Source organism: Erpetoichthys calabaricus, chromosome 18 (assembly GCF_900747795.2).
Source record: "Erpetoichthys calabaricus chromosome 18, fErpCal1.3, whole genome shotgun sequence".
NCBI classification, from domain to species: Eukaryota; Metazoa; Chordata; class Cladistia; order Polypteriformes; family Polypteridae; genus Erpetoichthys; species Erpetoichthys calabaricus.
This window is the reverse complement of record NC_041411.2, coordinates 46859930-46885982: the sequence shown is the minus strand read 5'-3', so window position 1 is coordinate 46885982 and position 26053 is coordinate 46859930. Positions and strand designations below refer to the sequence as shown.

General features: G+C 37.6%; 1 protein-coding gene across 8 annotated transcripts in view; it reads left to right on the top strand.

Moving 5' to 3' along the window:
- cacna1c (calcium channel, voltage-dependent, L type, alpha 1C subunit) overlaps window positions 1-26053 on the top strand; it is a 1063887-nt gene that overhangs the window by 619790 nt on the left and 418044 nt on the right. For all 8 annotated transcript variants that reach the window (XM_051921415.1, XM_051921414.1, XM_051921413.1 and 5 more), the window contains one exon: window positions 25888-26034. In XM_051921415.1, the coding sequence (XP_051777375.1) occupies window positions 25888-26034 (147 nt within the window). The remainder of the gene's footprint in view (window positions 1-25887; window positions 26035-26053) is intronic.

The following is a 26053-nucleotide window of genomic DNA, read 5'->3' as shown; positions in this document are numbered from 1 at the left end:
CACACTCCCTTGATTTGACACCCTGTGATTTCTGGTTATGGCTTATGGTAAAGGAGCGAGTAGCAGGAAAGTCTGTTTACCTGCATGTGAGTTGCCTAGAGTTGTATAGGGTAAATAATATATCATTATTTGGAAAATAAACAGACTTGAGCTGAGAGAACTTTCTGCTGTTTCTGCATTGGAGGGGGGATGGGATAGCAGGCTGCTTGTGCTTATCGGGACATTTACAACACAAAAGATGCTGACAGAGAGGTGTAAAGGGATTTAAGGTGGGCTGGGATTACAAGTTTTTTCGTAGGCTTTGTTAATTCTAGTGTCAAACCCCCATGCACCCTATCTGTCAAAGTAAGTGATGTGAGAAGGTATAGAAGGAGAGAATCGCAAATTAAGAGAAGTTTCAGTGATACTCTCTGAGATTCTCTTAAGGAGAGGGAACTCTCCAAAATGACTGAAAATATCTGAATCCTGATCTCTGAACCTAAAAGCTATGAGCCACTCCCTTGGAGAGCCAAAGCTGATAAACTCTTCTCTTTGTGAGTCTGAAAGCTGAGATGCAGTCTGCCAAGCTAAGCACTGAGCCCTGTCTGCTTAGGAGTAGCCAATACTTCAAGAAGGGAACTTCAGCATCTAGAATCTTGTGCTAGAAAGACTAATGCCTTTTCCTTATGAAGTAGCAAAAGACATCAGAAGGCAAGCTGAGGAAGCAGTAGCACAGCACTGACATGTATCATTCAGCAAAGAGAAAGAGTGCACTACAACTCATGAAGAATCTTCCACTTGAACCTGGAGCAACAACAAATCAACAACTCCACACAACATGGGACATCATCCACATCATCAAGACTTGGTATTGTAAAACTATTTATCTGTGTCAAGATAAAGAAGAACTCTGAATAATACTTCTATAATCCTTATATTTATTAAAGAATTGTTATTTTGTTTCTTAAAATGAGAGCACTTCTATTACCTTGATAAAAGTTTAAAGGCCAGAAACCTGCCTCCTACAACAGAGAAAGGTAAGGTAAATAAAATAGGAGCCTTGCCAAAGTGATTATTAATTACCAGTATTGCCAAAGGAAAAACCAATAATGTACCAATTTAAAATTTCTTTTTCAAATCCCACATTATTATGATGTCCTCTGTTGGTGGGCATCTTATTGATTTAATAATTATTAAAAATTCTACACACAGTAGCCCTAGTCTCACGGGCGAAGAAGTGATTCTCAAACAAGAATACACATCTGGGGACAACCCTTTAAAACGTTTGTAGCGAATGGTGGTAAAATCTTTGGCTGCAAAGGTTATACTCACCAGGCTTCTTCCTATAACACCAGACCCCAATTTCTTCAGTCTGTTCTATTAATTCAGGAGCTCAGTAGCACAAGGTAACTGAAGCATAATAATTAATATGTATATTGTAATGAGCGCAGCAACAGAGGAGACAGACACACGTAGACCCTTGTAGATATTTGGCTCCACAGATTTGAGAAATAGTTCTGTCTGCTACAATGTGTTTTTATCATTTTGACCACTGTATTAATATATTTCATAACAACATAAAATAAAGTTTAAACAAGCAATGTGGTCTATGTATGTTACCTGTTAAAGGACTGTGGCTATATTCTGTTGTTGCATATTTGCATTTTCAATTAGACAGTTTTTGATTTGTTGATTCAGATGTTTTGAGTACTGAAATCTGCATCTCCTGTGGATCTTCATTATCAGCTATCTTAACAGCAGTCCTTTTGACGAGGCATATTATATTCTTTGAAAGCATATGTTGCAGTTCATATTTTCACAAGCAAAGCTGGTAGATCTTTCAAGTTTATATTGATTCTTACACAGTCGTTGTAAAGGTGAACAACAGAGAGCACACACACCACCTGCAACAATGTATCATTCACTTTTACCACTTGTCTATTGATGTCTTTGAATGCCAATGTATAATCTGATATTACAGAAAGGTTTTTCACTTGCAACAGGACTAATGTTATATTACAAATAAGTGCTCATAACTCAGAAGATAATAATACTGGTCAGGTATGTGTCAGGCTGAATTGGAAACTAAGTTTAAAGGAAAGTATTCACACTTTTGATCAACCCTGACTAATACTATGAAATAATACATTTTCTTGTTACCTGGGAAATATATGTAAAATGTAGTATTAGTATTTAATTAAGGACTCGCCTTTGGAGGCTTAACTTCTGAAAAGCTTCATCAAACATTAATAATATAGTAATAGTAGTAATATGTTTGAAGCTAATATTCAATAGATTTCTGCTGGATAGCAGGCTTGGCTGGAGGATATTTCCACACCGCTTTGATTTTATAAAATGTTATTGATGACAGAAAGTGTTAATGTTTGATTAAATTCTATTACAGGTTGGGCTTGAAATGTTAACAATTCTGCTTATTTGAGTATGATTTTATTGAATTCCAATGAGTACTAAATTGCATTGCATAGTAATTGTGCAATACCTTATTTAGTTGGCTTTGCTTAATAGTTTTTAAATAATGTTAATAGTGATAATAAAATTAGAGACTTGTGAATTTAGTATTCTAAGATTGCATTGGCTTTCTTTGTACATTCATAAAGTCACTTAGTTGATTTAAGTAACAGTGTTTAGTCTTTTTGTTGAAAAAATGTTACACTAGGCCTAGGTTGCTGAGAAGATTAATAACCAGGTCTAGCTTTAAGAATACAAATTTACTGAAGTCATCTTATACAAATGGAATTGTTTTTATGTACCAAAAGCCTTGTTGAAAGGATCAATCTGTTATTGTCAGTTCAATAATATGTGAACTTTGTTCAGAAATTAAAATGGCTTTCAAATTATATTATTGAACAGAGCATTGCAAGCAGTATGGTGTTATAATATATAATGTTGCTGTCTCACAGCTCCAGAGTCCTGGGATCAAATACCCTGCTCACTCTTTGCCTATTCTCTCTATGGCTGGGTAGTTTCTGACTTGTGTCCAGTTTGCAGAGATAGGGTCTGACACTTAGCAGTCTTGAAATGGACTAAGCAAGTTTAAGACTGGCTTAATGGAAGGACAGAGGAAAGAAATATATTATCAGTGAAAAATTACCTGCAAGTAATTATGATGAAATGACCCTGGAATAGTCAGCTGCCCATCACAGGTCACACTTGCACACATGACCACAGTTAAATAGCACCATAGTAGGAATGCCAGTTCACTTAAGCTACATGTCTTTTAGACAGGAAAAAATTGGAGTATACAGAGAAAGATTTTGACTATTGAAGGCATTATTTTCAGATAATCTATTTCTTATCATTTGGCAGACTTATAGTTTAAAGACAGCAGAAAAACATAATGGTCAGAAAAATCACTATTAAAGCAACTGAGGCCAGCAGTTTTCGGTTAATGTCACTTATCCAGAAATATGTCACCACAGCTCCTGTTTGGTTTTTATAATAATAATAACTAGCTGACGCCCGCCGTAGCATACGCCGGTGTAAGATTAGGAATGGAAAACGGTGAGAAAGGAATTCAGAAATCAAGAAGAAATAAAAACTTCTTGAAAGACGCAGTGTGCATGTAGAATTTCCGGCCAAGCAGGATTACATGTGAAAGTGATAAATAAATCAGGCTTTCCGAATTTACATACTATGGCCATGGCATCCTGATAGTTTTGTTGCATGTATCCTGGACTTCCTGGAAATGTGGACGGTAATATGATCATTTTGCCTACACGTACGTTGTTATTTTCAGCGTTTGCTTGCAGTGCGTCTGATAGTTCCACGCGCAGATCTTGTTGATGTAATCTGAGATAGTTGAGACCTGCGCCCTCTGTTCTAACATACGCATCTACGACGTACTGTTGGAATAGTTTGCCGCTGGAGTGCAAAATACTAAATGTATTCCTCATTGCTAATCTGTATGCGTAAAATTGGCATTGAGTAAGCCTTATTCGCTTGGCGGTTCTTTTATCGGGAACATGTTGTAAATCTTTGTGCCAGCCAATGTCTCCGTAAGGGAATAAAAGTGGGTAAACCATAGGATCGCAATTCATATTGAGCATGGAAATCTGTTTACAGGAGTTGCCTATGGGATAGATGCAAATGTCCCTTTCGGCAGGCGTTTCGCCATCTTCTCTGATGAAAATCGCTGAAATATCGGTGTGACATGTCGGAGCATTGTATCGTCGTAAATCCTGCCTAGGGTTTTCCTTGAAAACCATTTGTACAGATGCTGTTGGATTGGACTGAGCGATTTCATGCATGTGTTTGTATGATTTAGCGAAGGGGTTGATGGTTCTCAGCATGGAATCTAGCTGGAGAAGTACATTTTCGCTGCATGCAGAGTTTGCTTTATTTTGTAAGCGTACTTTTACAACAATGTTTTGTATCTACTTGTCCACATCCTGGAGAGGTAGAAGTGTTAGTGTATAGTGGAGAGATTTGGTGATAAATTTGCCCATGTATTTTAAAACAGTATGGTCCGTGGCCAGGAGGTTGAGTTATCTGTGCACCCATGGAAGCAAACGCTAGAGAAGAGTTGTATTCTCGAATGTGTTCACAATCATTTTTAGCTTCTGATGTTTACTGTGTAAGAAGCTGTTGTAAAGACACAGGTGGCTCCCGCAAAGGTGGTAAAGCTACTTTACCGTTGTGGCAGCACCTCGAGTACTTGTTGGATGTATTACACTCAGCAGACCAGTATAGTGCATGACATGGAAGACGACGAATAGGAATCGAGAAATGCCATGTCGGCTGCGTGTGGGCGGGACCGGTTTTGAAGTGGAAGCAGGACGAACCAGAAGAGAAATATATATAAGAGATAATAGGTTACATTTATTGAGCGCCTTTCACAAACTCAAGGTTGCTTTACATACATAGTAAAAAAAAAAAAAAAAATTACACAGATGACAAAAGTTTGTAGAAGAGGAAAGTTTTCAGTTGCAATTTAAAAATGCAGAAACAGGAGAAACAGGAGAAATCTCGGAGAGACTGAGGAAGAGAGTTCCAGAGTTGAGGTGCTATAGTACTTAAGGACCTGCCTCCCAAGGTGGAGAGTCTGGTGCGTGAGACAGTAAGGAGATTACTGCTCAAGGACCTGAAAGAGCGACAAGGAGTGTAAGGAGCTAGTAGCTGAGTGAGGTAGAGGGGGGCAAGGTTATGTAGGGCTTTGAAGGTGAGAAGCAGAATCTTGAATTTAATCCTTGATGGAACCGGTAACCAGTGAAGCTGGGAGAGAACAGAGGAGATGTGAGTAAAACACTTTGTGTGGGTGAGGACTCTAGCTGCAGAGTTCTGAATATACTGTAGCTTCTGTATGGATTTTACAGGGAGGCCAATGAAGAGGGAATTACAGCAATCAATATGAGACATTATGGAACAATGAACCAGAGTTTGAGCATCAGACAAGGACAGAAATTCATGCAGTGCAACTAAGAGCTGTTTCCTTTTCATTCAAATTACTGTTAGAAAAAGAAGAGTAAAGGGGGAACATGCCATAACTGATCAATTGAGTGTTATATTAATGAATCATAGTTTTATAATGTACAGTAGTTTTACTCTTTTAAAACTTTTTAAACCTGGCAATTATAAGCTTGTTCACATATTTATCCCTTTTTTCTGAGGGAGAAGATTCATCCTTTCTTTCTGTGGAAAAAAAAAATTCTGAGAAATGTCCTATGTGATTGGTCTGCTAGAACCTGCAAAATAAAAACTGCATATTTAAAGTTCAAATTTGTAATGATTACTGAGTAGTGCAAATCTTACTTCAATGTCTGAGAGGATTAAAGAATGAAAAGGTTGCAAGTTAACTTGAAGATTTTATTAAACAATTGATTTAAATAACCAGGCTGAATCATACAGATATCATGCACTAGATTCTTCCTAGACTAAGCTGTGTTAACTAATAACCTTTCACTACTGAGCTCCCTTGTGTAGTGTGTATTTCTTATATCTTTTTATTTTGTATGCTTTTTGGATGTCTTTTCACTTACTGACATTTGTTTATTGTTTTAGGGGTCCTATCAAATATAGGCATGGCAAATATTAACTTCCTAGCTATGTGCAGCTCTCTTTCAGAGAGTTTTACTATATGCACATATTGCCTTTATTTTCCAATTCTTTGACAATTTCAAGACACACACAGAATTGGCCTAGAAACAGACTCACTGTTAACACCCTCAGAAAACCTTTCATGAAATGTCATTGTTTTCTGTTTCTTAGTCAAAAGCATAATCCAATTTTAATGAACTAATAATGCTAAAAATATTTACTTCTTCAGCTATAGTTATGTTCACTGTGTCTCCTAAAATCAAGAAAAATATTTCCTCACATCTAATTCATCATTTATTGAAAGAAATCAATCAAGTTTATCTGACATATCTGACCTTTCCTAAATCCATGGTGGATATTATCAAGATTCTTATTGTTGAAAACATATTTATCCTGTTTCACTAAGATAAGCCTTTCTATTACTTTTCCATTGAATGATGTCAGATATACTGGACTTCAGTTTGCTGGGTCTGTTATAATTATTTCTGAAAAAAATTGATACAATTTGCTATTTGCTAATCTTTTGTCACCACAGCTGCTTCCACTGGTCTACTGAATATCATTATGAGAAAAACTGACTGGATTTGAAAGTTCTTCTAGGAAGCTTAGAAAAATGCTGTTTTTCCTTTAAAAACTCTTCAGGAAGGCACTTGTCCAAGTGATGACCTAAGGGGATGTCATCTTTTATCCATAGTTTTATTTTCTAACCTTATCCTTGTATGCCCTTTTTCATTTTTGTACTTTTTTAATATAACTTTTCATTCAGCTTCTTTTCTCACTTTACCCTTCTCCTTCTCTTGAGCTCTCTCTCTCGCTTTTGTTTTTAGCATACACATTATTGACACATTCTTGTTCCTGGTCATTTACTGCCTCATGACCATTACTGGTGATCAAGAGACTCATTGTGTATTTTATTTATAATAACAAGGAGTACTTCCATGTTATGGTCTTCATCATTGTCAGGATAAATTTTAACACACATGCAGTTCCAGGGTACAAATATAAATTGTTAACCCCTGCATAAGTAATAAAGTTTAATGATGGAAAAAGACCAGCATAAAGTTAACTGTCATAAACAATGTGAAACAGGAGTGTGAAGCTGAGAATAGGAATGAGAGACTAGTAGCAAATGGGCAAATAGGGTAGACCAGAATAGAACAGACAGCATTAGATAGGGGTGCAAAGCCCTGGACGCTTCTGTCAAGACTTGCTGTCAGTCCTGCCTAATGCAGAGCTTACTTCCACCAGTGGCCTCTATGCTCCCATACCAGCATCTAAAGGACCTCACTTATTTCCAGTATAGCTCACTCTAATCTTTGGATGTTTTTGTTGGTTCTGGTCCTGCTGTGTGCTGTCTTGGTATTGCTTGACCCCCTAGACACCTATTATTAGCAGGGCACCTTTTCATTATATACTGTATATGTTTTGCCTATTTTGAGTTGTTTGGGCTTATAGTTCAATGACTACTTGTGTTGAATAATTGCATTCATACTATTTATTTAAGACGAGAACTGGAAAGGCAAAGTGAGCTCTAGCATTCAGGCAGAAATATCTGAAATATGTGTAACTGGTGATTAATAGCAAAAGTGCACTCGCCCATTCATGTGAGTCTCCATGGAATTTATTAGCTTTGTCCTCAAACCCATTGTGGCTTGGTATGCCTGTCACATGACCAGCTGGGTCCTGAAAAAGAGACAAAATCTACAAAAATGAGTCCTCTTTTTGAACACATTAGAAAGGTAATTTATAGTGGGACAGGTCTCTTTTGAAAGTTTAGTTTGTCACGTGACACTAGAGATTCACCAAATAGACATTACTGGCAATTTCCAATTACTGTACTTTTTATTTTCTATAGTCATTTCTTTTGAAAGAGTTACTATTAGCATGAGCCCTGAGTAGTAAAGAGATCTTGAGTGTTATGTTACCAGTATTATTGGCAGAGGAGCATGAGCTGCACTTTAAATAAACCTACTCATTATTCCATAAAGTTGAAGGTAGCAGCACATGACAATCTCTTAAAAAGACTGGGAAATTAATGCTTTGTTCTAGGGGCAAAGCAGAAGAAAAGTCAGAGGTCAGGCAGGGAGTGTAATGTATAAAAAAGATGCAAAAAATGATTGTCAAAGTCCAAAACAAGAATCAAGAGCCAAGATGATGAGATTGAATGTTAGTGAGAAACATTTTTTCTTACATTGTCTGCATATTGCCAACAATCTTTTGCTGGCCAGTCAATCAGAGACATTTCTAAATTATTGCATAGGATAAAGGAAGCCCTGGAAGACCGTCTTGGTTTGCAAAACAACCTAACCTGAGGTGTCTTTCCAGAAAAGTTAATGTTAGACCATCAAATGCTATTAGCACTTGTTCACCCGCCAGAATTTTAGGAGCAGTTGGTCTGGCAGCTGAGCATACGGTTACCAAACTTGTTACTTCCACGGAGAAACAGACTGATGTTACTCTGAGCCCAGAGTGCAGTGATCTGTCAGATCATATGAACTAGCTTTGAAGAAGGGAAGGAAGAAAGTGGTGAAACTCATTAAAGGTCATCAAAAATGGATGCAAAGAGCATTTTGTTCATTGGAATGGACATGCATTTCTCGGAGGAGGAGAGTGATGCAAACTAAAAAAGCCATTCAAAACATGTTGAAGAAACAAAAATTACGGACTGTAACCGTACAATATAAAAGGTAACTGATGTTGTGGAGATGACCTGGTTAAGCAAGATAGGAAATAGATGAATATTGTGGAGGTGAAGTAAAAGGAGTTTCTCTCAAGTAAAGAACGTGAATTTAACACTAATTTACTTTAAAAATGATTTTTTGTTTGATTCAGTTTATTTTTATAGAGCTTTTCACTGAGTTCAGGTGCAGCGTGCTGTGACAAGTTCTCAGGTAAAATGCAAGTTTAAATTTTACAAATTATTAAATACAGAAGTAGAACACATAAAGTCAAAGATTTGTTAAAACACAGAGAAAACAATGTAGAAATGTATTAAAATAGATGGAGACCAACAATATATTTCCATTAATTAATTGTCGAACTATGGCCAGTTGAAAGGAATATGCCATGTTCCTGTAGGATGCTACATAGGCAGCCAGCCAAACAGTGGCCAATGACTCTTTAACCATCTCCTTGAAAAGTGAGTGAAGCCAGTGAGGAACTGTAACAACTGATAGAAGCCACATAGTCCCGCAAATATAGATTTGTAATGGTGCTCTTCTTTTGATAGAACAGGAAGTGACTTTGGAGGTGTGAGATGAAGGGACACCAAGGTGCACTTTGAAAAGAAGAGTTTGGGCATGGCACTGTGGTGGACACATCAGTTATATGTAGATGTACACAGGAGTAGGGTTTTATTTCTGTTCTGTTTATTTGCACATTTTTGATCTTCCTCCTTTATATTCATCTGTGTAGTATTTTTTGTTTAATGAAGATGCCATTGCGTTTATGTTTTTCCTCCTTGGTGTATTTTTGGGTAGAGGGCTGCATCCCATTGCAATGAATGTGTTCATGGAGGAATATAAATTGCCTAATGAATAAGAGCAATCAGGATGGTCCAATATAAATGATAAATGTTGCAAGAATCAACTCCATGTAGTGGTATTTAATGAAAAAAAAAACTATAAATTGTTTGCTGTAAAATTAGACCACCATAAGACTAATATTGGAATTTAAGCTCCACAAATACAAAATCTGTTTAAAATGAATAGCATAAGATAATACAAAACCACCTAAACTTCTTTTAAATGACAGTGCTGCATGAATGCATAAGGCACACTTCTCAGCTCTCAGGAATTGACCATCTCCTCTTCATTTTGCTACATATTTTTTTTCACGTGTTAATAATGTCATTATTTTAATTAAAAACATAGAAGCTGATCTACTGTAGTTAATTATATTTTGCTGTTCTTTCTGTTTTAACATTTTAGATTAATTGCTGTCACTGCTTGAACACTCTATTTGGTTAATTGCATGCACAAAATAACAGATAGTGTTGTCTTAAATTATGCTTTGTTTTGAATTTTAAGTTTTTTGATTTGTTTCACAGTTCTAGCTAGACTGTCTGGTTTTACCCAGGATATCTTTACTAGTATGAAGTTTACAAATGCTCATTTACTACTTTATAATTTTTTCTGCATAACTCTTCTATGAGAACGTTTCTTGCAATACTTTATCCGCCCACATAATCAGCTTAATGGAGATCACCTGTCATGGGATTTCAATTTATTATAGTCTGAAAGTACCCTTTTTAGAAGGTCCAACTTGTGGTGAGTCAGTGTGGTGGTCTAATATACACAATAAAGGCAAAAGAACAATCAAAGCAACTCCTTAAAAAGGTAATTGAAAAGCACAAGTAGGGATGAAGACAAGGAAATATCCAAGTCACTGAATATCCCTTGGAGTCGATTTAATCCAATCATTAAGAAATAGAAAGAATATGGCACAACTGTAAATCTGCCTAGAGCAGGCCATCCAAAAAACTAAGTTATCATGCAAAAAGACTAGTGAAGAGCACCATCAAGAAACCTGTGAGAACTCTGAAGGAGCTGCAAACCACAGTGGCTGAGATTGTGCATATAGAAACAGTTGTCCAGGTGCTTCACCAGCGCAGGTTTATAAGTGGAAAGCCACTGTTAGCAAAAGCGGGCGTGAAATCTTGGCTAGAAGGCACATGGGAGACTAAAGTCAGGTGGAAGAAGATTCTATGGAGTGATGAGCCTGAAATTGAGCTTATTGGCCATCAGACTTAACGTCATGACTGAACACTACACATTATCAAAAACACAACATAACCACACCTGAGCACGGTGGGGGCAGCATCAGGTTATGGGGATACTTCTCTGCAGTAGGCCCTGGAAGGGCCGTGGGGCTAAAATAAATATAGAAGAATGTAGAGGAATACTGGAGGAAAACCTGATGCAGTCTTAAAGTAACCTGCACCTTAGTAGAAGGTTTGTTTGCTGGCCAGACAGCAATCCTGTGCATAAAGCCAAAGCTACACATGAATGGCTTAAAATAATGATGTGAATGTCCTGGACTGGCTGAGTCAGGGCTGGACTTAATAATGGCTGTTCTTCATGATCTCCATGCAGCCTGACAGAGCTTAAGCAGTTTTGCAAAGAAGAATAGGGAGCAATGGCAGTATCCAGATGTCCAAAGCTTATAGAGAGTGATCTGAGTGCACAGACTCAAGGCTGCAATGGCTGACATCTGCTAAATATGGACTTGAAGGTGGTAAATACTTATGTGATCAATTAGTATGTGCTTTAGATTTGCAATTAATTGAGACCACTTTGCAGAGATCTGTTTTCACTTTGACAATATAAGTAGTATTTTCCTGTTCATCAGTGTCAAAAAGTCAAATTGTGATTCAGTGTTGTATAATGATTAAATATGAAAACCTCCAAAGGAGTGAATACTTTTCATAGGCACTTTAGACCTAAACTGCTCCAGGAAGAGTAGATGTGTGCCCAGCACTGAACTGACACTAGGGATGGGCAGATCAGATCAGGTCATGACAGGTCAGGTTGGGGAGCATGCACTGGTACAGCACCTCATTTGAGACTCCAAGAGCAGCCGCTCATTCGACACAAAGTGTAACCAGTGGTACCCAAAGATTCTCCGGAGAGACACAATACCGAAGTGCAGATCGATATCACAGTAATCGATACTTTCATACTCAAACTGTACTCATTTAGTATTGAGTACCATTAAAAAATTACTGTTTTTTTCTGTAAGATATAGTACCAAGGTTCTTGCAAAGGCATAGTAAGTACTAGCACACTTTCAGCTGTCATGTACTGAAATGAGCAGCGTGATGCACTGTGACAACAGAATGTCATTAACCCACTCCCCTTAGACAAGCTCAGATAATGGCAGACCAAAAGCAGCAACCCGATGCAATATATGTGAGAAGAAGGAGCAGTACAATGGCAAATCAAGCAGTCCATTTAAACATTTAAAAAGCACACTTACTGACCAACAGAAAGATAATTATAAACATCAAAAAGATGCAAATCTGAAGCACAGCGATTTAACTGCAGTCAGTGCCAGATAAAGGACGTGGCAGGAGAGTTTTCAAAGATGCACTAAATGTTATCCAGATAACTGCTGTCAGCAGGGTTATGTAGACAAGGGTTTACAGAAGACTTTTTAGTTGAGTTTAACATTTTGCTGTATACCACTCATTAATACTTATGTTACACTATATTGTGTCCTTCATTATGCTAACAAATCACTATCAGAGCATTTTGTCACAGGTTCTGTCCATTTTGTTTTTCCTTCTAATTAAAATGAAGGGAACAGTATAACCAGTATACATAAATAAGAATGTTATATCTTCTTAACACTATGCAAAATACTTAATAGCTATGCCTAATTCGAAGATGAAAACTTAACTGAAAGTAGTTTTTCTTTACGAAAAATAAGTGCCTGAGTAAATGTTGATAAACATATTATTTTGTAAGTTTAGTGGATTTAAAAGTACTTGATGGGCTGTCGTCCTGTCCTAGGATTGTTCCTGCGGTGCACCCGCAGAGGCAAAATAGGATTAAGCGTAAAAGTGTCAACGCTGTTTTTTTCTAAATACAAATTTGAAACTTAACTAATTGTCAAGCTAATATGACAAAATCTTTCTTGATAAAACTGAAGGGCAGAATATAATAGAAAATTATAGAAAAGATGCAAAACGTGCATTTACATTTATGATACAGATCGTGTAGTTATACCACACTGCCGGCTATAACATTGCATAAAGGGATCATTTTCCTGAAGATCACCTAATGTGGTCTACCTAATTCTCTGTATGAAATGTCCCCACACTGCCCCCTATGTGGGAGAAACTGGACAAACACAAAAAAAGAATTTACACAGGTTCCACAATAAACATGGCAATAGGGATGTTCCTGTAGCAGCTCACTTCAACAGCCATGGACACTGTGAGAGGGACTTTAAAGTCACAGTGCTTATGGGCAACTTCAGAACACAGCAAGAAAGAAAAGAATGGGAAGTCAAACCCATGATAAAATTGAACACATTACAACATGGTTTTAGAGATAAGAATTTTGTTACAAGATATGAGTATTGTTTACATATCTCGAACTGACCAAGACAACCTGACTACAGATCCACATTGTACGGAAAACTTATCAAAATCTTCAAAAGACTTTGTTGGACAGTTATCTTATCAAAACATCTTGACTATACATTGTTCTCTTCTCTTTCTAAATTAATCTTAGCCTGGAGAGGTCTATTAATTTTTTACATGTAAGATGTCTCCAATGCTGTACCTGTCCTAGTGTCTATAATGAGCACAGGAAATTTCAGTCTCTGTCTTACATCTTGCCAGAAGAAGGGGCCTGAGTTTCTTCGAAAGCTTGCATTTTGTAATCTTTTTAGTTAGCCAATAAAAGGTCTGATTTTGCTTGACTTCTCATTACATCCATGATGGTTAACATGGTAAAACACTTTAGAACTTCTACTTTGTAATAAGTTTGTTATGGTGACCTTGATACTGTGTCCTTATATTAATTAATTTAAATACAGACTGACCCATTTATATCAACCATTCTAAAACACTATCATCATTTGAAAACAAATTCCTATGCTCTTTAAAAAATGCTCATTATCCATATTGGAAATCTGAAACATAAATACTTGTATCGATTTCAAAAATAATGGTATTGCCCATCCCTAACTGACACTACACTGTGTTTTTTTTGTTTTTGTTAGTCGCTGGATCCTATTACCATAACACTGAATTAATCAGAATTTAAAAAAAAGATGTTTAAATGTTAGCATAAAATAGCACAAATGATGATTGAAAATCAATGCTTTAGAAAGACTTGCGCAAAAGCAGCTGGGCTTTCGAGATGGGTCTGGCTATGCCACTGTAAGGTGTGGAGCTCAACGTAGACTGAAGGGCGTGTCCAGTTATATCAAAATTCTACTCATAAACCCCACCCACAAAATGGCTACCCGCTTTTACAGCCCATTTGGTGTTCAGTGTTAGGCGCCTTTTACCAAGACAGCTGCCAGCCGCTCGAGTGCACCCTGCCAAATAAGCCTTGGCCTTATGCTAGCCGTCATACAATATGCTTGTTGTAATTTAAGCAGGCAGGATTGATATAGTCATCACTACCAACCTCGGTTTAGTAAACAAGGATGGTTAATGTTAAATTAATCCAATAAATGAAAAAACTGCCCATCTGTCTCCAACTCTCATTCACAGAATCCAGTGTGGCATGAACTGAAAACGTGACACGCCATGTACCCACTAGCAGGTAGGCCCATTGCCACTTTCATCTTCTCATGCAGACTAATTGCTATCCTTTTCCCCTGTCATTCGAGCAACCTGCCTTGCTCCTTCTATTGTCCCTCTGTTTCCTGTAATATTACTGCTTTAGTCCTGTTCAAGACCTTTTCATCCATTGTTGTCGTTAGTGGCAGCTAGGTGGCCCCTCTTATAATGTTCCTTCTTATAATTGGCAAGTTATAATGTATTTAAACTGCAAAATCCAAGAAACAGTTGCTTAGTAAAATAATGTATGATGAAACAACTGAATCTGAGAAGTTTCCTGGTGATTTAAATGGGCCAGATGTGAGTTAGTTTGCCTCTCATGGAAGACTGCATTCAGCTCAATGAAGTTTGGTCAGGGCTCGGCCCACAGGCACCCTAACTTTCAATAGCAGCAAAGTTTGAAAGTGATTGGATGAATGCATGTTATAACTGCTAAATAATGACCCAGTCAGGTTTCATAACGTCAAGATGTGCTCTGCTCTGATCAGTACAACAAACAAAATAAAAACCCTTTTCAACATGCTGCAGCTCTCATTAACAGAGAATGGAATGAATTTTAAAAGGTGGCAAATGAAGATATAAAGCCAAAGATGTTTTCACACTTCTAGTCCCTTTACGTAGAGCTAACTGGTAGTGCATTTCTAATGTATGCTGTAGAACTGATACTATGAAAAATGAATATTGAATTCATTTTAAAAACTATGTATTTATGCATTCACAATTGAAAATTGAATCTCATGCTTAGTCCATATTAATATAAATTTAACAATGACATTTTTATTTTGAAAGTTTTCTAAATGATTGTCATCTTTTCTGAAACACTAAAAACACATACATCTTTCCTGTTGGGCCAAGAAAAATGTTTGTTTACTGAGCAAATCAGAAGAAAATCAAAATGCTGAAAGAACAAAGAAAAAAGCAAACCAAAGTCTTTCCTTTGCCAGACATTGTAGTCCCACTGCTTTTAATATGTACAGATTAGTATAAGACTTTTATGAGTGCTTAAAGATTCAGCAACAGTTGTCAGACGCAGAGATTCAAAACTATGAAAATCACTTTTTTAAGATGTGGTAACATAAGTTGTGTAACATGATTCAAAGATGTACTGTCACAGTACCTATACTCCATGACCATATTTTTTAATCCATGTACTAAGAGTTACAGTAGATTATGGTCTAGTTAGGAGCAAAATAATTTTTACATAAAATGTTGCTTGAACTGTTTTATTATACTGCTATTTGTGCAAGTAAAGCAGTCTTTCTGATCTGCTGCATTGGTGTTATTGTTAGTAGTATTGGTATCCAGAATACAACAAGTTTCTAATTACTTGTGTGGGTGCATGTTTAATACAAAATCTACAGATTTTCATCTGTAACTGATCTTTAACAGCTGTGCAAAACAGAAACAAATTTCTTTTGTTCCTTGCAGGTAATATTTAATTCAGTACCCATGGTTTGAAAAGACAAACATTCAGTCTTAGCTATACTGTTTTTGCTACTAGTCACATAATGAGGAGTGTCATATTCTTTTGTAAAGTTGTTTTTTAATTAGGCATTTATTTTGTTTGGACCTATGAACCATGATAAATAAGTAAAGACCTTGTTTTGTCAATTAAAATTGTAGCTTAAGTTTTCTTCCACATCTCACAAACATGCAGTTTGCTACCATTCTCTGTGGCACTATTATAAACAAGTGTGTATTAAAATGCTTAATTAGTTTTACTGAATAGAAAACCCAATTTAGCTTACTTAATTTACTCCTTACCCTTGTTTCCACAATACTTGTTGAGTTATACTTCCAGTTACAAAAGCCTTGTGAAAGTAACTACTGTCGTCAGAAAACAAAATAGACCAGGGGCCTCATGTATAACGTATTGCATAGAATTCACAATAAAACATGCAGTACGGACAAAACTAGAAATGTGCATATGCACAAGAAAATTCGGTTGCATAACACTGTGCTAAAGCAAAGTTCTACGCATTTACCCTTTATAAATTGCAATCAACGTGAATTTTAATGCACATGTGTACATGACTACAGCCCCACCCTGACTCCTCCCAGTATTTTTCCTATTTGAATATTCAAATCAATATAAATAGCCCATTCCCTTCAGTATTTTGTTAAAAGACAATGGCAAAAGCATGTGTAAAAAAAAGGAAGAATTTCAGCGAATTGTAAAATGGAGGTCCTGCTCATTGAAGTGGAGGCAAGGAAAAAGATATGATTTAGTGGCTTAAGCAGTGGTATAAGCAACAAAAGGAAATTGGTGGAGTGGCACAGCGTGGTGGAGGCACTCAAAAGTTCAAGCTCAGAGAGTGACACAATGCTCGAAATAAAAAAGTGTAAATCGTGTAAATAATTTGCATGTCTAATAAGCAGGCATTACTGTTTATTCTGTTTCAGACAATGTTACAAATGGTGACCTCTGTGCCGAGGATGCAAATCCATGTGGTGATGGTGCTGCTGTGGCAAGCACATCTTCAGCTGCTGGCTGCATACACACCCCTGCCTCAGAAACTACAGGGTAACCATCTGGCTGTGTGCTGGCAGATGCTGTTCTGGTGTCACAAAATGCAATAGTGGATGCTGTAAGAGATGTGGAGAAAGAAAATAAGGAATCTAAATGCAGTACTATGTGATATTGACCATAAATTAAATGAATTGGTTAAAAAATAAATGCTGCATCAGATAACCTGTTTTTACATTCTGCTATTTACATTAAATGAAGTTGTAACACTGTCCGATTTGGCTGGTCATTTCTTCGGGTATGGGCAAGCCATGATTGGGTGCCACATTATGCAGCATGCTACATGCTTGCACTATGCGACACACTTTCTGTGGACTATGGAGCAGCACATGAATAGAGTGAAAATGGTTTCTATTTACATAAGCTATTTCATTCTCTGAAGGCACCTTTATAGCAATATGCATGCAGTCAACCTCGCCAGTTACATTGGGGAAACCGGATATTGCTGCAAATTTCACTTATAATGTTTGCCTGTTCAACTACAGAGTAAGGAAATCTTGTATATCTGGATGACATGTAGGTAATACCATCCCATACAGCTGCAATGGCGCAACTCAGTGATGACTGAGAAATACCCGACTGGTCTGCCAGTTCACGTTGAAAAGCTCCTGTGGCTAAAAGGGTAGACAGAAGTTGCAGAGGAACAGTTAGAGCACATTTCCACAAAGTCTGCATTTGTAAAGCCAGCCCCAGTTCAGCACACAATTCCAAGAGGGTAGCTGCTGGAAATCTAAATTGACTTAGAAGCCAGTCATCATCAAGAGACAAGAAATCAGTATTCTCTCTAGATACACACTGTCTAGCCATGCTAGTTGAAATAAGTTTTGCCATTCTGTGCCCCATTATATTGTTAGAGAATGATTACAATCAAGTGCCTTAAATTTGTAAACAATATGCAATTAATGTCAGTGTATTTGATAAAGCCCACATCATTGATGCAAATCTAAATAAGAAAGGGAAACCACAGAGAAACGATGGCACTGCTTTGACGCTGGGTGCCACCCGTTTACAAAACTGACCAGAAACGTGCATACTCATGGTCTGAGTCTGCTGTGAAAATATGCATACCTTTACGGCAAATTTAGTTTTAATACATCTCGATTTGAGCGTGGATACGGGCATGCACAACGTTTTTGTACATACGCACCATTTATACATACTGTACAGTGACCCCAGGTTCTCGGACTTTAGATCTAAGGGTATTTAAAATGTGCATCTCAGGATGATTAAAGATGTCAGTAATGCAGTATTAGAAATAAATAGCAAAATCTTAGTATAATGGATGGCTAAGTTTAGTCATAAAACAGTATTTTGCTCTCAGCTCTCAGACAATTCAATAAAATATGAAACTAGTTTGATGTTATAATATGTCAATGTTATTCTTTGCTGATTCATATGATTAATCAATTTACTGTAAAAGTATTAATCTACAGTACATACAGATACTAGTGTAAAGACTCTTGTGACTCTTGCCCCCACTTTTGTATGTGGTTCAGGTTGCTTTATAGCTTATGTTGCTTACAAATAGTGAAGGCTATTGATTAGTTATGTTCTTTTGTTATATTATTTTTTATGCAAAATAAGTACAAGGAATGGTGTTGCAACCAGTTGTGCAACCAGTTTTTAAGGAGCTAAGGAATATCTTGTTTGAGAAGAGGAGTAGCTATAGGTGAACCTCCAAAGATAAACAAAACAAGCATCACTGTTAATAAGAATGTGAACATGAGGCCATGTAAAAAGTGTCTACAAATTCTGATGAAATACTGAAAGAGCGATCAATTCACACAGGAGTTATTTGCTGAGGTGTATCTGTTGAAGTATATATTGTAAATTGGACGGCCCGGACACAGACAGGCAGACACGACTAAAGCCATCACCACACGTTTATTTACACAATATTTGCAATGTCTCTATAAGTGCACCGCCACACACACAAACCCCAGCAGTCTCCCAAAGTCCAGGCTCCTCTTTAAGCCACTTCTCTTTCTCTCTCAGGCCTCTCGTTGCCGCCTCCTCTCCGACCTCGTCCTTCTCCTCACCCGACTCCAGCCTCAAATGAAGGGAGGCGGCCCCTTTTATCTGTACTCGGATGTGTTCCAGGTGTACACCGGCAATCCCGCGGACACGCCCCAGTGTGGCGGAAATGCCGGCTGTCCTCCCGGAAGTACTCCGGGTGTTCCCTCTCTTCTTCCCCCTAGCACTTCCTGGTGTGGCGGAAGTACTGGGGTCCAGGGTCCTTCAGGCAGGGGGACGCCCCCTGGCGGTGACCACAGGCCCCTACAGGGTTGGGCTTCCAAGCCCTGTAACCGTGGCCCCCAATAAATCCAGTGCGGACGCCCCCTCATGGTCTGGAGGAGGAATGACCCTCCTCCTGTCTTCCTAGGCGTCCCGGCTGGGCATGAGCTCCGTCCGGGTGCCACAATATATATCCATCTGAATGTAATATCCTGAGATCAGAGTGTTCTCCACCACTGGACAAGCAACACAGTTCGGTTTTCTTCCTAAGCTGCCTTTACTTGAAAGCTTCTATCAGCACTGTGTACCAGAGTGAAGCATGAACTGCCTTTTAGAATAGCTCAAAGAGTTATAGGTAAGGAGCAACACAGACTGACTGAAATGTTACTTTTTATTTATTTTTAAATTGCCTCTTACATTTGAAATGCTGATAAAACTAGATATCTATTTCAGTTGCCAAGATTAGAATTGGACTGCAGTTTTTCTAGTTATTTTAATTGAAATTTGATTATTGTCATGTGGGGTGATATTCACTCTCACTATCAGTTGGCTGTAACTCTGTTTCTCCTGCATGTCAGTATTATTAATATGTAGCCTTTGTCCGAATTCCTCAAATCTCGCAGACTCACCACTGTTTATATATATTCACCACTATATTGTACCATATAACTTCTCCCCACCGTCCCTTCTACATTTATAACCTCGGGCAATTAGGTGTAGTAAAAGACAAGCAGGAGTTAAGTTACAATTTAAATAATGTATTATTGATAATATTCATAAATAATAACAATATGCAAAGTACATTTGAATATTGGCAACCATATAACCTGATAAATGGTGATGTATTAGTTTCAGGCGGCACACAGACTTGTTAGTTACTTAAAATATCTCTAGTTACTTCATCATTGTTGTATAGCTGTCTTCTGAACAGACCGTATGCCTGTCTCAATATGGCTGCCAAGCTGGGCTCTTCATTGTGTTGTTCTTTTCAGTTCATGGTGTTGAGATGCTCCTTCATCATTTGGTCAGAGAGAGAGAGAGGTAAAGCAAGCAAATTTATTGGTTTTCTCTCCAACCCCTAGAGCCAATAGAGTGTCATGGTACTTAAAGGCTTTTGATACAAGCCAATTCCAAACAGCCATACTTCAGACCAATGGGGCATAGAATACCTTCACACCTGCCCCCAAAACCATTTGTTGAGCTGAAGCTTGCCAGCTAGGCAGTCTGGCTTTCCTATGGGGGTTGACTGAGAGAATTCAGCAGAGAAACATTTGCCAAACTTGTTTGAGGCACTTCCCCCAACCCTGTCGTAAAATTCACTGTTTCTCACTAATGAAATACTAATATTACATTGCTTTGCCTAAATTACAAATAAAGACATACAAAATATTTATCAACTTGTTTGCAAAATTTCACACCACAACAGACAGAATCTACTTTGTTTAGGAATTTGGCAATGGAGGCATCTGCAAAGAACCATTGCCAAAAGTGTGTTGGTGCCTGTCTCAGTTGCAACTCTGAATGGAGCAATATACTGATTAATCTTTTATTATAGGCAAAAGTATACTTCTGGTATGGATCACATAAAAACATTTTACTGATATATTAGAAATTAGTGGAAAATTTGCAAACAATAAAACTCAAAAACTTGCATGAAAAAGGAAACAGGAAATGTAATTGTGTGTTAGTTTTGAGTGTCTTGTCTTAAAGGTAACATGTTTGTGTTTGGACTTGGACTTGTACACTGTGTGTAAGAAGCAAACTTACCTCTGGTCCCCAGTTGCAAAAGGGGACAAGAATGTGTGTTCCAGCTACTGAGAGATCATACTTCTCAGCCTCCCTAGGAGAACCTGTGCAAGGTCACTGAAATGGAGAACTCTGATTTAAGAGAAAGATTGTGGATTCCTTCATAGCTGTGGATGAATGAGGCAACTCTTTGTCCTTGCACAGATATTTGAAGGGTCAGAGGAGTTTGGCATATTTAGTAATAGAGTTTGTGCCTTGTAGTCCTAAAAATGCTCATGTCTGTGTACCCCGTTTCTTGCAGTAAGTGTCTTCATTTTATAGAGTTTTTAGGTTTCTGCTGTATGACACTTTGGTACCTGTATTTGGAGAGTGAAGTTTGATGGCTTTAAATTTGGTTTTTAGTCGGGTTCATCTAAACAAAGGAATCCACCAAGGGTGCATCTTGTCTCCTCCTGTTCATGATTTTCTTGGAGAACCTATCAAGAGTTTAGAGCAGGGTTTCTTGAAGTTTTTTTTTTTGGTCCCAATCTTGCCATTCTTAGTGTTTTCAGGACCCATTCCTTGACACTCATCAGAATGGGTTGGAAAATCATTGCCAATCCTCAAAGATTCCCCGTTAGAGAATCATTGCGATCGCCAGAGGGTTGGATTTTGAGGAGGATTGTCAGAACAGTGTCAATTGCTTAATCAAGCCTGCAGCAACCTACTTTGCAAACAATACACGACCCATTCACATTAAATACAATGGTGGCTGGCGACCCACATTTTAAGAAACTGTGGTTTAGAGGGAATTCGATTTTGTCCCAAGACATGTATCACTGTACTTTGAGCATGATGATGTCTTGGTTTTATCAGACCCTGAAATCTGGTGTGCTCTGTCCCAGTGTACAGTCAAGTATGATGGGTTTAGAATGAGAATTTGTAATGGTCCTCATCTGTAAAATAGAGGAATGTTCCCTGCAGAAAAGGTTTAAGGTTCTGCTCCAAATGGTGGGGTTCAAGTACCTCTGGTACTTGTTTATTAGTGAGGGAAGGGATGATCATGGGATTAAACAATAAAAGAGTTGCAGTAGTTTTACAAATCCTGCACCGATATGTGGTGATTAAATAGGGAACTAAGTCAGCAGACAAGGCTGTAAATTTGACCATCTGTCAACATTCTCACTTTCAACTGTGGTTATGAGCTCTAAGTAGTAAATGAAAGAATAAGACTGTGAATACATGTCAAAATAAGATTCTTGTGCTAAGTTTTTTTTTCAGGTTTTTTTCATTTGTTTTACCTTGTCAGTTTTTCAGAAGGATGTTAAAATAGTTAGTGCTAACAGATAGTATGATTAGTCATTGCCCGCTTAATGTATGTATGACTCATATTTTTTCTTATTTCTTAATTTGTTCTGTAAGTGAGTAAAATTAACAATATAGTATATTGACTAAGCAGATATGGTACAAGTAGTCAACAGTAAATATAGTACTGCCAAACTACATCAAAGGAAATAAGGGAAAAGGTAATAAATTCAAGTTATGTATAGTTACAGAGCACATGCTTGATAACGGAAGCAGAAATAATTATTTGTTTTATATAAATGGCACTAAATGGGTATGTTACATTAAGTCAAGTGTATTTAGAAACATCCCATACTGATAACAAGTACTAATGATAATGATGACCAGAAATAAAGCATAAAACTGCTACAAGACAAAGAGTAATACAATATGTTGAAGGGTACTCTTTACTTTAGCTTAAATGTCTCTGGAAATAGTACGGATACATATTTGTTTGAAGACTGTGGAAGAAGAGGCAGTAGTGTTGCTTGTACAGTCAATTCAGAAAGTATTTAGACTACTTCATTTTCTGCACAATCTTATGTTGTAGATTTAATTTTAAATCAATGAATTTGACATTTCAGCCCATCAATCTATACTCAATAACTCATAATGACAAAGTGAAAACATGTTTTCAGAAAGGTTTACAAATTTTTAAAAAATCAAGAACAGAGAGTTTAAGTATTCAGACCCTAAATTCAGTATTTTATAGCCTTTTTGGCAGCAATTACAGCCTTGAGTCTTCTTGATTACGTAATTTCAAGCTTTGCACACATGGATTTGGGCAGTTATCCTATTCTTCCTGGGAGATCTTCTCAATCTCTGATAGATTGAATGGGAAGCATCTATAAAGTGTCGTCTTCAGGTCTCTTCACAAATCCTAAAAGGGATTTAAGTCTGGGCTTTGTCTGAGCCACTCAAGGACAGATGGGAATTTGTCCTGAAGCCACTCCTGTGGTGTCTTAGCTGTATTCTTCAGGTCATTGTTGTGCTAGAAGATGATCAATCTCCCCAGTCTAAGGTCACATGCATTCTGGAGCAGGTTTTTTTGAAGGACCTTCCTATAGTTGTAAGCATTTGTCCTTTTCTCAAATCTGAAATGTCTGCTTGCCCCTACTGCTTAGAAGAACCCCCATAACATGATTCTCGCCAGGCATAGTGCTTTAAGTTCTGTCCAAAGAGTTCAATGTTTGTCTCTTCAGATCAGAGTATCTTTAAATGCTGCTTGACAAACTCCAAGCTGGGTGTCATATGTCTTTAAAAAGAGTGGCTTCCATTTAGTCACTCCACCATACAGTGCATCCGGAAAGTATTCACAGCGCATCACTTTTTCCACATTTTGTTATCTTACAGCCTTATTCCAAAATGTATTAAATTCATTTTTTTCCTCAGAATTCTACACACAACACCCCATAATGACAACGTGAAAAAAGTTTACTTGAGGTTTTTGCAAATTTATTAAAAATAAAAAAACTGAGAAATCACATGTCTTCAACATCTGCAATAAGATGCTGCAGATGTTCTATCAGACGGTTGTGGCGAGCACCCTCTTCTACGCGGTGGTGTGCTGGGGAGGCAGCATTAAGAAGAAAGACGCCTCACGCCTGGACAAACTGGTGAGGAAGGCAGGCTCTATTGTTGGCATGGAGCTAGACAGTTTGACATCTGTGGCAGAGCGACGGGCGCTCAGCAGGCTCCTATCAATTATTGAAAATCCACTGCATCCACTAAACAGTGTCATCTCTAGACAGAGGAGCAGCTTCAGCAACAGACTACTGTCACTGTCCTGCTCCACTGACAGACTGAGGAGATCGTTCCTCCCCCAAACTATGCGACTTTTCAATTCCACCCGGGGGGGTAAACGTTAACATTATATAAAGTTATTGTCTGTTTTTACCTGCATTATTATCAATCTTTAATATTGTTTTTTGTATCAGTAAGGTGCTGCTGGAGTATGTGAATTTCCCCTTGGGATTAATAAAGTATCTATCTATCTATCTATCTATCTATCTATCTATCTATCTATCTATCTATCTATCTATCTATCTATCTATCCTCTCTCCACAGAGGACCTCTGACAGAGTGACCATCAGGTTCTTGGTCACCTCCCTGACTAAGCCCCTTCTCCCCCGCTCAGTTTAGATGGCCGGCCAGCTCTAGGAAGAGTCCTGGTGGTTTCGAACTTCTTCCACTTACGGATGATGGAGGCCACTGTGCTCATTGGGACCTTCAAAGCAGCAGAAATTTTTCTGTAACCTTCCCCAGATTTGTGCCTCGAGACAATCCTGTCTTGGAGGTCTACAGACAATTCCTTTGACTTTATGCTTGGTTTGTGCTCTGACATGAACTGTCAACTGTGGGACCTTATATAGACAGGTGTGTGCCTTTCCAAATCATGTCCAATCAACTGAATTTACCACAGGTGGACTCCAATTAAGCTGCAGAAACATCTCAAGGATAATCAGGGGAAACAGGATGCACCTGAGCTCAATTTTGAGCTTCATGGCAAAGGCTGTGAATACTTATGTACATGTGCTTTCTCAATTTTTTTATTTTTAATAAATTTGCAAAAATCTCAAGAAAACTTTTTTCATGTTGTCATTATGGGGTGTTGTGTGTAGAATTCTGAGGAAAAAATGAATTTAATCCATTTTGGTATAAGGCTGTAACATAACAGAATTTTGAAAAAGTGATGCGCTGTGAATACTTTCCGGATGCACTGTATATGCATGATTGATGGAGTGGTGCGGAGAGGGTTGTCCTTCCAACAAGTTCTCCCATCTCAGCAGAGTACCTGTGAAGCTATGGGTTCTGGAACCACTGGGTTCTTGAACACCTCTCTGACCAAGGCCCTTCTTGTCAGGTTACTCAGTTTGGCCATACAGACAACTCTATGAAGAGTGCTGAAGGTTAACAACTTCTGTTTTACAATTATTGAAGCAATTAGTGTGGAACCTTACCTGTATATACATAGGTGTGTACCTTTCTAAACAATGTTCAATCAATTTGCCACAGGTAGATTCCAGTAAATTTCTAGACACATCTCAAAGAGATTTAAATCAAATGGACCACCTGACCGCAAAATGGAATACCACAGCTAAGACCTTTCTGAAAACATGATTTATCTTTGTTATTGTGGGTTACTGCGTGTAGTTTGATGGGTAAACATAGCAAATGTATCCATTTAAAATTTAATGTACATCATAAAAAAGCCTGCAGAAAGTGAAGGGATCTGAATACTTTCATAATTCACTGATTATGTTCTATGATGAGTAAATGAGAGAGTCGTTATATCAGGTACTCTCAGGAACTCTGCAGTTTGGACAACTCTGCCTTTTTTCACTTTATTTAAGTCCCTACCATAAACATTAAATAAATTATTTATTCTGAATATTTTGGCCAGTTTATTTTGCTTTAGGTTGTCTTCAGATAGGAAATACTTAAGATAAGGGTACAGAAGTATTGACAGTGAGTTTGTTGGCATGTTTATTTCCTAATTGTATAAAGTCATGTCCTGTTTGCTTAAATATAAAATAGCTTTTTTTGATTTTTTGCTTCTCTGTATAGTGCAACCAAATAAAATCATTGCCAGTGTTATTAAAAAATGCCCATATTTAGCACTGTTGTTATTAAAGTATTAAAGTATTATTATTTTATGGCTATTCCTTTTGCATACCAACCCATCTTCCTAGGTTCCGTTCATAAATATTTGTATTTTTTTCAGGTCTTCAGGTAGTTTTAAACTCCATCATCAAGGCAATGGTTCCTCTACTACATATCGCCTTGTTAGTGCTTTTTGTAATCATCATCTATGCCATCATTGGACTTGAACTTTTTATGGGTAAGATGCATCGAACCTGCAAGATAGGCAGTAAGTATTTATGTATTAA